We start from the raw sequence: 12,182 nt of genomic DNA, 5'->3' as shown, positions 1-12,182 counted from the left end.
TTACAAGCAAGTTACTACTTTTATATAAAGCTGGAATATAACTGAAAAACAATAATAAAGCTACCTAAAATTTCCGCTCTTAAAAATAAAACATCACAACAAATAACTCCATGTCTCTAGAGGACTTTGGTTGCTGACCAATTATTTAGCAACATACAAATTGAAGCACTAAGGCCTTTCTAACATACATGAAAGTTTGAAAATAACATAGTTCAAAATTCACAAAATATCCTGAAAGCTAATTAATGCTTGAGATCAAGCTGCTGGGAGACATAAGCATTGTCGGACCCAAATAGAACATGGAAGAATTGAAAGTTGACTTCAAAATGAGGCAAGAAGCTTAACATCCTTTGGTCCAACACTGGATTTACATCATACAAGGCAGAAAAATAATCATTTAACAAGGATATAGTATAATTGAGGGATAAGGAAAACTGAGATACAAATCTTATCCTGCTTAAAAGGATTTCAGGAGCTGAACGATTAATAATATTTGTAAAACTACAAAGGGAACAGAAGTACGTACATACCCTTCTATTCTTATTACTGTTGAGATACAAGGTCTTCCAGTTATTCTATGATAGCTTTATAGCAGAAATTGTACTGAGCCTGATAAATTGCAGAAAGAGTCACCACATAACACATGTTTTATAAATGGACTAAAAGGGAAACGATTTATTTTTGAGGGACTATGAAAGTCCAGTTTATATGAACTAAAAACATTCTTAACCCATTAACTAGTATTAAATTAGCAAACCATGTACCTGAGTCTGGACCATTCTAAGACGCTGGGTTCTGAAGGTAGCCACTGCGTCAGCAATATTTACAGCAGACATATCACCAGCAAGTATTGTCTGAATTGTGTTGTGAATGGTGCAGTATGCTCCAGTTCCACCAATACCAGCACTCAAACCGAGTTTGCCACAGAAAAATATCAAATATGCATGTGATTTACTTATAGTCAGCATTGCCATGCATGAGGCAAATAAACAAAGCATGAAAGAAATGAACCTGCAGTGCACCACTATGGGACCAAGGTTTGGTTCAAAGTGATATAATCTTCTAGAAATGACCTTTCATTATTGATGTTATTTTTTAAAAAAATGATTGATTTTTGTAATTTCGAATTTTATAAGATGTTTTTTATTTGTTATGTGATTGACCAATATCTTTCAAACAACATAAAAATATATTTGTTTTAAAATATTGAAATAGTTGTATAATATTAATTTTTTTTATTAATATCAAGGTGTATAGTAATTCTAAACATTGTATTCATTTTAATCTATTTATTTCCTACGAACTAATCCTAATAACAATATTTTACATATCTAAGTACTTAAATATGTTAAATCTTTTAAAAACATACTTCGATGAATAAATAGTATGATTTATAAATCTAAAATATTATTTTTTTTCTTTATTTTTTGAATAAATTTAATATTTTTTAAAATAAATTCTCAATAATTAAAAATAAACTTATATTATAATATGAATTGTTTATCATAAATCTAATAGTATATATTTTATATGTTCAAATAAAAATATTTATTTATTATGAATTTTAATTATATAAAAAATATTTAACCTATGTATTACGTAGAGTAAAATACTAGTTGAATAGATCAAATCTACAAAATTTTATAAAATTTTAAAATTATTAATTTGAAATTTCTTTAATAAGTTCAGTATAATATATGACATACTTTTAATTTAAAAAAATATAAGTAAATATCAACTATAAGATTATATAACTATAAATGTATGATTTACATGATATGTATGATCGTTGAGATAATATCAATATATTCAACAGTTAGATTAATAAATTTATATGTCCAAAGTTATTTAATATATATATATATATATATATATATATATATATATATATATCGTTAAGATTAAATTAACATAAAAAAGTAAAACGGCTCTTCTCCAAGTCTCACCTCCTCTCATATAACCTAATTAACTGGTTGAAACAATTATCTTAGAATAAAATATACTTTTAATTCTTATACTTTCGATAAAAATTAATGATAATATCTGTATTTTAATTTTGATTAATTTAGTCTCTAAATCTTAGGAAAAAAATATTTTCGTCACAAACAACTTTTCATCTATGAATAGGAACAAAAACTACTGCTTTTGTAAAATTTAGACGCATTAAAATTAAAGTTCGAGGATTAAAATCAAGTTTTATAGAATATATATATATATATATATATATATATATATATATATATATATATATATATATATATAACCCATTAATTTATAAGTAGAAAAGCATCAGCTGACCTGATCTCTATGGGAGATGGGTCAATACCAGCGGTGAAGTCAAAGTAGTTTTCACCCCTTTCCCGATAATAGAGATATTTTTACCAACATCTCTAGTTCCATCCTTCGTTGCACAACTCAATCTATTAAAAGAGTAGGGAAATTGAAAAGTAAGTATTATACAAAGAAGAACGGAAAATGATTATGGAAGTGGCCGGGAACTACCAAGTTAATAGACAGTGATGCTATGGACAACCATTTCCCCCCCATAGCTTTCTTCAAGTGGACCTTGTGTGACAACAAAATCAAATTAATAAACACAAAATAAGATTTATACCGACATAGGGCTTGCGTTGATATAACCATGTGTTGACTTCAGAATTATCCTGTTCTTGTCCACTGAAACAAACATTACTGCTAAATTTCATTCTCCATAAAGTAATGATATATTCCTACAGATTAAATTTTGAGAAAAGATAATATTTAATGTTATGAAAATATAAAACCTAGTATTTAATATTTATTATACTAAAAAAGTAGGAGAATTATTTCTCTTCTGTCTTCATAATTTATTTTTATTTTCACTGTTTACAAATTATTGTATAACCCCTTGGCATGCCATGCGGTGTATAAGTGGGAAATTTACGTGGATAAACGTCGTGTCGATTTTTGCTAAAATTGTCACGATCAAGAGCTACGGCGCATATTTTATCGGTCTCACTTTCTGTTACTGCCCTGTTAGCCTGAAAACATTACAGTCAGTGCAACATAAAACATAAAACACGATTTTCTTTTTTCTTTTGTTCCAATATAAGTGTCGTATAATGACGTGGCATAAGTTAGGGGGAATTGAAGTTGAACCTCTAAGAGTTTGAACTCGTGGGTGATACTCTCAGGAGTGTGGTCAAACTTGTCCTTCAACGAGGTGAGGGCTTCCCTGCAGTGCTTCACCTGATCCCAAGTCAAGGAAATTGGAGAAGGGTTGTCCAGCCAGAAATTCAGTTTCTCGGGAGAAAATACAACAGAGGATGAAGCTGTTGTTGTATTGGTGGCCATGGCAGAGAGACAAGGTTCCCCGATGCAAGTTGTAGTGTTGAACAATGGATTTGTTTATATTCTCACTTCAAGATACCTGCTATGGAGTTTTTTTTTCTTTCTATATTCTCCCTTGGTGACTTTCCATGTGCTAACAACCAAAGTTTATTAATAAGACTTTCATTTTTTCTATGCATAACCACTATCACTAGTCAATTAAAAATTACTATAATAATAATTTTTAAAGTAGTTTTAATTTTAAATACCATGGGAATCAACTAGCAAAATTATTTCAATTTAATCAATAATTTTTAATCTAAAATATACAATTATATTAAATGTTAGAAGAAAATACTTTATATTAGTAGTTGTTAGAAAAATAAATAATTTTGTCTTGTATAATACTATTAATATATAATGAGATCTTCATACAAAATCAGAGGAGATCTAAGTCAACTGGTTAAATAATACACGAGTTACTGTAAATCTTCATTATTTTTTATTCTTACGAATAAAAATAATTCATAAAAAAATAATTAGATAACAGTTGTAAAAAATCTTTACAAGTCAATGTATTTAAATCAAATTCATTAATACATATCATTTTGGGTTTTCCATGTGTTTATCGCTGGGTTTAACCATGATGCTTCAGGGGGTTAGGAGGCGTGGTGCCAGACTAGTTGGATCTCATCCCTTATTCCCCCTTTTTGATCTCCTTGTTTATTAAAAAAACACAAAATCATGATGCTTCGGCTTTCCATGTGTTTTTTTTATATTATTATTTTAAGGCCTGCTTTCTATGTGTCAAACTGTTTAATCACTGGGTTTAATAATGATGCTTCTTGCATCTGGGTCCATATATAATAAAATGGTAGCAGAATTCGACATTCATGTTTGATCATTAAGGATATGTTTTTCCAGGAGAGAAAAGAAAATATTAAGAGAAAAAAATATAAATAATGTTTCTTTTTTCTTTTAGTTAGAGAGATGGAAAGTGAGAGAAGAAAAAAAGACTACTACAATACTATTGAAAAAAAAAAAACTACTCATAGACGATTCAAACGAGGTTCCCAGCGATCGAATGCACCTAGTACATATAGATAGAGTTAACAACTACGCCTAGTACTCCGAGGTGCTTTCTTTTTTTGGAGTAAATACCTTAACTAAGCGCTTATTAAATAAGTATTTATCGTATAGGTATTTATTTCTAGAATAAAAATGAAAAATATGATTAAAATATTTTCATAAGGTATTTTAGAAAGCTTATAAGATAAATCCAAATATACTGCAAATTAGTTCTGCCAAAAACATCCTAAAAGTTATGATCTTCATCATAAAATGAAAGAGGGAGGTGGGGGCGTGGAGGGTGAGGGGAGGGGAGGGGAGGGGTTTATTTAGAAAATGAAAAATAGCAACAGGAGGGACAATTTGTAGTCATTATGCCATTCTGTTCCCCAATAGAATTCTAACAAAATAATCAAATTCCCTGCCTGCAATTATACAAAAAAACATGAGAATAAGAGAATTCGGTGAAATTCATAAAACCTCCCGAATGCTAATGTTTCAGACTTCAGCTGCCGGGAGACATAAGCATTGCAGGAACCAAAAAACGATCTAAGAATTGAAAGTTAGCTTCAAATTGAGGCAAAGTCAGCACTGGATTTACATCACACAACACAAGATAGCAATTTGTCAAGCTAGCAAAACAATAATTTTGACAAAGATATAATAGAATCAAAGAATACAGAAAACAGACAAACAAATCCTATCCTGTATAAAACAATTTCAAGAGCTGAACGATTTATAAATTTAGAAAATAACAAAGAGAAAAGAAGTACGTACCCTTCTACTCCTATTGCTGCTGAGATACAAGGTCTTCCAGTTCATCTATGATAGCATTATAGCAGAAAATGTACTGGTCCTGATAAATTGCATAGTCGCCAAAATGGTAAGTAGAACAATAATAATAATAATTTAGGTTAATGGCTACAAAACTTAGGGCCAAAGGCAAGGAATATTAGAATCGGGAGCCAAAACTGTAAAATAAGCTCCTAAATGGGATCAATTCCAAGTGTCAGGTAAACTGAGGTCTCCACAACCAAAAAATTACATTTAGGAGGTATATGTCGTTTGTTTGTTTATTTCTTCTTCTTTTTTTTAATAAAAGAGGTATATGTCTATAAAAATCTTTAGTAGGGGGTATTTATCTGATAAGAATTTGAAACAGGTCATGTAATTTCTGATAGGAGGTTATAGAGTAATTTGCAGATAAATAAAAACAAAAAGTAATCAGACATCACATTAGCTGTTGAAAGTTGTCAACTGTATCGTAATTGTTATACCTATATCTTCACAGTCCATTCAACATCCGTTTTCTTTTTTCTTTAATGAAAAATGCCTCTGTTCAGCCTATGCAAGCCCTTGGAAATTAATCTTCCAAGTTTGTTTCCCTACTTATTATTCTTAGTTTGAAAGCAAGTACCCATTTTGTTTCTTAAGAGTAATTATAGTTAGAAGAGCCTCCTCAATTCTTCTTTTCTTTTGGCCTTAATTACCTTTATATTCTACATGAAAACTCGTAATAGGAGCCTCAGTTCCTAGTAATAAACAAGTTGATAGGAATGAAAAATTCCAAACAAGAACATGGTTCCTCCACAGTGATAGTGAGGAGACATCCTTGCCTAACTATCTAGGCTAGTTCCTTGCTGCCTTCATTACCACCAAACCTATCCACAGTACCACCACTTTTATTAGATTTAAAACCTTCCTGGCATTTTAATTTTTATCTAGTTTCAAAACAGAAGCTAGTAGTAGAACTGTAGGAGCTTCCATTCCGAGTAATAAAATATTCCTTTTCTGTCAACAGAAAGGGATTGATTATTGATAGATTCTCCACTGAAGGAGAACAGTGTTCTTTCAAACTTCTAATTTGTATGAAGTATAAACATCCTTCCTTGCCTAACTATCTAGCCTAGTTCCTTAACCCTTGCAACAATATGCCCCTTCTTTACCACGACAAAAATCAGTAAATTCATTAATCATACTTATATTAAATTAGCACATCCTGATACCTGGGTTTGAACCATTCCAATACGCTGGGACCTGAACATAGCTATTGTGTTAGCAATGCGTACAGCAGACATATCTCCAGCAAGTATTCTCTGAATTGTGTTGTGAATTGTGCAGTATGCTCCAGTTCTACCAATACCTGCACTGAGTGAGAGAATTTGTCTCAGAGACATATAAACAATGCATGTGATTTATCGTCATCACTGCCATGAAGTGAACACACAAAAGAATAAGAATGAGATGAACCTGCAGTGCACCACTATTGGGCCAAGGTTTGATGGTAAATGGTATAATCTTTTCAAAATTTCACGCACAGCTAGTGTATCTTTTGGAACTCCATGGTCAGGCCATTCAGGATACTGAATATGCAAAACAGATAATGGTGCATCTTCTACCTGCAACAATATGCAAATATGAACTAGAATGCTATAAACCTTGAATATTGATGATGGAGAGAAACCTAGAGTGCCTTCAAAAATTACAACAAAAACTTGTGATTTTTTTTTTTGTTGAAAAGAATATTTCATCAGGGAGGAAAATAAGAACTTTTGAAATAAGAAAAACCCAATACATGGCTTAAAAGGATAGGGAGAGAGAGAGAATTTAGGAAAACTAAATCTGTAGTGAAGTTGTAAAATGTATTCGACCCAATGATTGACAGTTAGCTTGTGTTATGAGTTGTATAACTACAAATAATCAGTTGTAACTTGAGAGTTTAACATGAGCAAAACACATCATGCCATTAAACTTGCATCCTTAAATTTGGAGTGGCCACTTGGCTTCTGATGTTACAGCAACACTTAACAATAGTTGAGAGAGATATCAATCATTAGGGAAAGCATTCAGGTTTAGCATTAAAGTGTAAGGTATCTAAGAAAAGTTCTGTTTTCCTAGGCTTTAGAGTGAGCTCAGAAGTAACCTAACTTTCACAACCATTACAAATGGAGAAAATCATCTGACCTCTCTATGGTTCACCTCCAAATGGCGCAACACCAGTGAAGTTTCAGTAGTGTTCTCCCATTTACCAATAATAGAAATATTACCAACTTCTCTAGGCCCATCCTCAGCTTGAAAATAATCTACACACTTTACCATCTGTAAAAAAGAGTAAAAATAATGCAATTTAAAAAATACAAAGAGGAAGAAAAAATCTGCCAATGAGAGTCAACAAGTACCTTGTAATTATCCACCAACCTAGTAAGCATGATAATCACAGGGCAGTGATATTGGGTAATCATTTCCCAAAAATCCTCACAAGTATGTGGAAGTGGACCTTGTGTGGCTATAAAGTGGGACACATTTCCAGCGGAAGAGGTCTACATACATTAAGAAGGCACGCACATGTAACAATTTATCTTAATTTCACAGCAGTTATTTAATTCAGAGCATATCAAATAAACAAATAGAAGAAGTAAATTACCGAGACAAGGCTTGCATTGATATACCCCTGTGCTTCAGGCCTATAATCAGTACTTGATTTGAGAACAACCCTGTTCTTGTTAACTGAAACAAGAAATAACAAATTTCATTTTCCCAAACACAAAAACAATAAACAAACCCTTGGTAACAAATTTACATGGCAAAACGTCCGAGTATCGGTTTTTGCTCAAATTGACGGCGTCATACGCGACGGTGCATCTTCTTCTCATCTCACTCGGAGTTATCCTGTTCGCCTGAAACCACAAAAACACAAACGCAACGCAACACAGTGAGTTCAATGCTCGTGTTTTGATGTCAGAATAATAAAATTAGGGTGCGAACCTGCAAGTGTGCGAACTCCTGAGTGATCACGTGAGGATCGTGGAGCTTCTCCTTCAGAAGGTTGAGGGCTTGGGTACAGTGGTTGACCTGATCCGAAGTGAGGATGATTCGGGAGGGGTTATCGGGGGAGAAATTGAATTTCAAATTCTCGGGAGACAATGCGGAGGAGGTGGCGGTGGCGGTGGTGGAGTTGCCGGCCATGGTGGATCTCCGGCGGGGACGAGAGCGAGTAGAGACGAGGTTCCCCAGCTCCAGTTGATATGATATGGAGTACAGTTGACGCAATAAGTGAGTGAGTGAGTGCGCGCTCTTGGCTATTCGTCTTTCCGTTTTATATTGCTGTAACAATTGCAGGTTTATTATGCTCCTTCTAACCAGAGTTACTAATCAAACGTTCTTACACACGCGCTAACTTTGTATTTTTCAATTTTAAATAATTCACTAATAAAGATTTGTAGTATTAAATATCGAATTTTCCAAAAGTACCCATGTGACTGCACTTACAGTTTAGAGAGTCTTCCTGACCACTGAATAGCGCTTTTGAGATATTAATTAAAATATTTATTGTAAAAATAATAAAAGAACATAAAAAATGTTATCAAATTTTACAAATTCTAATAAAAAAAATTTATTTTTTTAGTTACTTGAGCAATGCCCTAAAAGTTAGCATTTGCCCAGTTTAGATTCCGAGTTATTTTCCCACATTAAGTGAAAATACATAATTTCTCTCTGAATTTGCAATTATTTAAGAGGATCCCATGACTCATCAATTAGACTGTCTACAGTTATTTTTTCCCTTTTAAATTACTTGTTGACGGTAAGACCTTATCCAAGTGAAAGCACGTGAGTCGAAGCTATTGGAAACTACATATCACTAGTAGTGAAATTATATGAATTCCAGTTATAAATAATGGGAAAAAAAAAGGCCTGGCTTTGAAACTGCACTCCGATGATTATAGGAGTTGCAAGAGCCAAAAAAAAAATATACTAGGATATTGCAAGAGCCAAGGGAGAAGCCTCAAAAGTAAACAAAGATGAAGATGAGGAGTAATTTGGAGCTGATGAAGTTGCAATAGTGGAGATAGGAGCGGCATTGCTATTGATTTTTGGGGCTGGTGGCCTCTCAATATCTATCACACCTTCTAGCATTTGCACCACTTTGCTCATTGTTGGCCTATGAGATGGTTGTTCCTGTATGCACCAAAAACATGCCATAAGCACTCTTTTCACTGGCTCCAAGTTGATTTCTTGGTTAACCAATCTTCTGTCAATAACTCCCATGATGTTGCCTTTCTCAAACTCTTCATAAGCCCAGACTGAAAACTTTCTTCTTCTTGTTTCTTCTGAGACTTCAAAGTTCCTTCTACCACTCACTATCTCCAACAATACCATGCCATAACTGTAAACATCAGATTTGGAAGTTATGGGAAGATTTGCTAGCCATTCGGGAGCTAGATACCCTCTGGTTCCTCTCACACTTGTCAAGGTCCGGTGCCTGCAATCCACTGGACGTAGGAGCTTTGCAAGGCCGAAATCTGAGACTTTTGCATTGTAATTCTCATCTAAAAGAATGTTTTCAGGTTTTACATCGCAATGGACAATGCAATTTCTACACTCCTCGTGAAGGTATGTCAAGCCCTTAGCAGCACCTAGAGCAATGTTGAATCTATACCCCCAGTTCAACAATTTCCCTGACTGTTGTTCTTCATCAACAAAAAGAAAATTATCAAGAGATCCATTTTTCATAAACTCGTACACTAGAAGCCTGTGTTGCCCTTCAGAGCAAAAACCAATCAGCCTCACTAAATTTAAATGATGGGTACTACTTATGGTAGAAACTTCCATCCTAAACTGTTTCTCTCCCTGTTCAATGCCCTCAAGTTGCTTAACCGCAACAACAGTTTGATTAGAGAGAGTTCCTTTATAAACAGCACCAAACCCCCCATCACCTAGTTTCTCCTTGAACCCTTTTGTGGACCTTTGAAGCTCCTTATAAGAGAAATGAACCGGTGCGCCAGAAGCATACTCAAGAAGAGTATACTGAGCTGCAAAACCTCCAAATCGTTGCCTGTTTCTACAACACCACAACCATAAACCACCCTGAAAAACAAGGAAACATAAAAGGGTACTCAAAACAACAAGAGCTACCCAACCATGTAACCTCCAATGCGCATTCTCTAACGAAGGTGCCAAATTAGGAGCCACTGGTCCACAAACCTTGATATATGAAGTGCTAGGTAGAGCAGGATTCTGGTAGCCACTAATAAAATTTGACGTCTTTATGTAACAAAGTCCACTTCCATCAGACAAGGAAGTGGAAGCAAAACAAGAATTAGCAGCAAGACAATTTCCACTGCAAGCTGAAATACCAATGAAAAACACCTCAGGATTGATCAAAAACTGAGGAGGATAAGTCAAGAATTGAGCATGGTCAAGTTGCAACATTGCCACCTTCCCTACACAATCCTCAAGCCTCACCTTCCTCCTACACCCTTTCCTACTATCACTAGGATTAACCATCTCAAAATTCTGAGATGGACATCCACAAATGGGGCTAGAACTAGAATCATTGTAACTACAAACACCATTATGACCACAGTAACCAAAAACCTCACATTGATCCTCAACAGCAACCCATGTTGAACTCACGGTCCCACTACCCCTCTTAGAGCTATAAACCCTCAAATTCCCATCACCATCCAACTTCAAAACCCTCAACACATCACTCCCTTCACCATAGTCACTGCTATAAGCAACCACCACAGGGGCACTCAAATTGGGATAAAAAAGCTGCAAAACCCCCTTTGGTTCCACCCCCAAAACAGGTGAACTCAAATTCATCACACTCATGGAAAAGTTCAAGCCTTGATCCCAGTAAGGGACACTATCACTCCACTTGAGAGTGAGGTTCCCAGAACTAAGAACAGAAAATGAGAACGACCCAGAACGCAAAACCATACCAACAGTAAAGTTCTGAAACGAAACAATGGTGTCAGTGGGGTTGTCGAAGCTCGACCACACGGAACTGGTGGCATTGGAGAGAACCAAGTTTCCGTTGTCGTGAAGGGTGGCAGAGGAGACACCCATGTTGGAAGTTCCGGAGTCCCACACGGTGGAACCCGACCCGTTAACGAGGACGAGGTTGCCGGAGGGGAGGAACTGGAAGGATGCGGCGGAGTCGACGGCAGCGCCGTTTCCAGCCGACCAGACGGCGGGAGCACCGCCGGAGTGGACAACGGCGGCGGTGAAGGAAGGAGGGAAAGTTGGAGGGTGGAGGGGGAGGAAGTGGAGAGAGAAAGTGTCGTTCGGAGAGGACCATGATTGGGTTGTGTTGGAAGCGTATAGGGTTGTGCCCGGAGAGATGGTGATGGTGGTTCCTGAAATTGTGGAGATGATGACAGCGGAGAACAACACAAAGGAGAGTAGCAGTTGATGTGTTTGGAGCTTCATGTTTCTTAGTACATTTTTTTTTTTCTTGTCTTGCTTTTTAGATTTAGATACGAATTACGAAGGATGAAAGGAATTGAAAGGGAGGAGATTAGGTAGGTATACGAAGAAAAGTGAAGAAATGAGTTTGACTTTTCTGAAAAGTGTGGATTGACGGAGGGGAGGGTATGAATTTTTTTTCAAACTTGGGTGGTGTTTGTTTGTGATGACATGATCTGAATAGAGGACCTTTTGTTTCTGCCAATGTTTTGGACTTTGGAGAATCCAATTAGGCTGCGGTTTGAAAGAAACAGCAAGCAGCAGAGAATATTTGGTCTTCTTGAAGAATCAAGACTTCAATTATTTAAGATTTAAGAATGTTTGTATCCATAAGACCAAAATCTAGGGATGATAAGAAAATCATTTTATAGTTTATACTATTAGATTGTTCATATATAAGAGCAAAGTTTTTTTTTTAAGCAAGTATAAGAGCAAAGTTGTTTAGGTTAATTTTTAAAATCAAACAACTCGAAAATATTAAATATTTTTTATAGAGTTTTTGTAGAAATTATTTGTATAAACGATTACAATTAACTTTTTTAAACATTAAAAAA

The 12,182-nt window shown here is 34.8% G+C and overlaps 3 protein-coding genes and 1 long non-coding RNA gene across 8 annotated transcripts; all 4 read right to left on the bottom strand.

Annotated features, from left to right (window-relative positions):
• On the bottom strand, positions 1–1,298 carry LOC114402670. Its single transcript, XR_003664492.1, has 3 exons — positions 765–1,298; positions 531–609; positions 1–361 (listed from the first exon to the last, which is right to left on the bottom strand). It is a non-coding gene; the product is annotated as an uncharacterized LOC114402670 (long non-coding RNA).
• A 1,000-nt stretch (positions 1,299–2,298) lies between these two features.
• On the bottom strand, positions 2,299–3,572 carry LOC114402669 (protein-tyrosine-phosphatase PTP1-like). 2 transcript variants are annotated; one of them, XM_028365320.1, is made up of 4 exons: positions 3,139–3,572; positions 2,924–3,020; positions 2,503–2,676; positions 2,299–2,420 (listed from the first exon to the last, which is right to left on the bottom strand). In XM_028365320.1, exons 1-3 carry the CDS (start codon positions 3,331–3,333, stop codon positions 2,609–2,611), a joined length of 360 nt encoding a protein of 119 aa, XP_028221121.1. In that variant the 5' UTR covers positions 3,334–3,572; the 3' UTR covers positions 2,299–2,420; positions 2,503–2,608. The 2 variants fall into 2 exon arrangements, with proteins under 2 accessions (XP_028221121.1, XP_028221122.1); XM_028365321.1 differs by having other exon boundaries at positions 2,503–2,565; positions 3,139–3,571.
• A 966-nt stretch (positions 3,573–4,538) lies between these two features.
• On the bottom strand, positions 4,539–8,506 carry LOC114401633 (protein-tyrosine-phosphatase PTP1-like). 4 transcript variants are annotated; one of them, XM_028364198.1, is made up of 9 exons: positions 8,143–8,506; positions 7,958–8,054; positions 7,802–7,884; positions 7,557–7,697; positions 7,342–7,476; positions 6,628–6,740; positions 6,384–6,525; positions 5,155–5,233; positions 4,539–4,802 (listed from the first exon to the last, which is right to left on the bottom strand). In XM_028364198.1, exons 1-8 carry the CDS (start codon positions 8,341–8,343, stop codon positions 5,165–5,167), a joined length of 981 nt encoding a protein of 326 aa, XP_028219999.1. In that variant the 5' UTR covers positions 8,344–8,506; the 3' UTR covers positions 4,539–4,802; positions 5,155–5,164. The 4 variants fall into 4 exon arrangements, with proteins under 4 accessions (XP_028219999.1, XP_028219998.1, XP_028219997.1 ...); XM_028364197.1 differs by having other exon boundaries at positions 4,539–4,968; positions 6,628–6,776; positions 8,143–8,504; XM_028364196.1 differs by having other exon boundaries at positions 6,628–6,776; positions 8,143–8,503.
• Positions 8,507–8,997: 491 nt separating this feature from the next.
• LOC114402713 (G-type lectin S-receptor-like serine/threonine-protein kinase At1g34300) lies at positions 8,998–11,923 on the bottom strand. The gene has a single exon (XM_028365370.1). It carries the CDS (start codon positions 11,590–11,592, stop codon positions 9,130–9,132), a length of 2,463 nt encoding a protein of 820 aa, XP_028221171.1. The 5' UTR covers positions 11,593–11,923; the 3' UTR covers positions 8,998–9,129.
• Between the last annotated feature and the right edge of the window lie 259 nt (positions 11,924–12,182).

The sequence above is a fragment of the Glycine soja genome, chromosome 20 (assembly GCF_004193775.1).
Source record: "Glycine soja cultivar W05 chromosome 20, ASM419377v2, whole genome shotgun sequence".
NCBI classification, from domain to species: Eukaryota; Viridiplantae; Streptophyta; class Magnoliopsida; order Fabales; family Fabaceae; genus Glycine; species Glycine soja.
Note: the sequence above shows the minus strand (reverse complement) of the source record. Positions and strands in the feature narration are given on the sequence as shown.

What these genes read in the sequence shown, in the direction of transcription:
- LOC114402669 (XM_028365320.1), bottom strand. Translation starts at nt 3,333, where the DNA reads ATGGCCACCAATACAACAACAGCTTCATCCTCTGTTGTATTTTCTCCC. An exon ending in ACGAGTTCAAACTCTTAGAG is followed by an intron (nt 3,021 to 3,138) that starts GTTCAACTTCAA and finishes TAATGTTTTCAG; the next exon opens with GCTAACAGGGCAGTAACAGA. An exon ending in TCGACACGACGTTTATCCAC is followed by an intron (nt 2,677 to 2,923) that starts GTAAATTTCCCA and finishes TGTTTGTTTCAG; the next exon opens with TGGACAAGAACAGGATAATT.
- LOC114401633 (XM_028364197.1), bottom strand. Translation starts at nt 8,343, where the DNA reads ATGGCCGGCAACTCCACCACCGCCACCGCCACCTCCTCCGCATTGTCT. An exon ending in TCAATGCAAGCCTTGTCTCG is followed by an intron (nt 7,698 to 7,801) that starts GTAATTTACTTC and finishes TAATGTATGTAG; the next exon opens with ACCTCTTCCGCTGGAAATGT. An exon ending in GGTTGGTGGATAATTACAAG is followed by an intron (nt 7,477 to 7,556) that starts GTACTTGTTGAC and finishes TCTTTTTTACAG; the next exon opens with ATGGTAAAGTGTGTAGATTA.
- LOC114402713 (XM_028365370.1), bottom strand. Translation starts at nt 11,592, where the DNA reads ATGAAGCTCCAAACACATCAACTGCTACTCTCCTTTGTGTTGTTCTCC.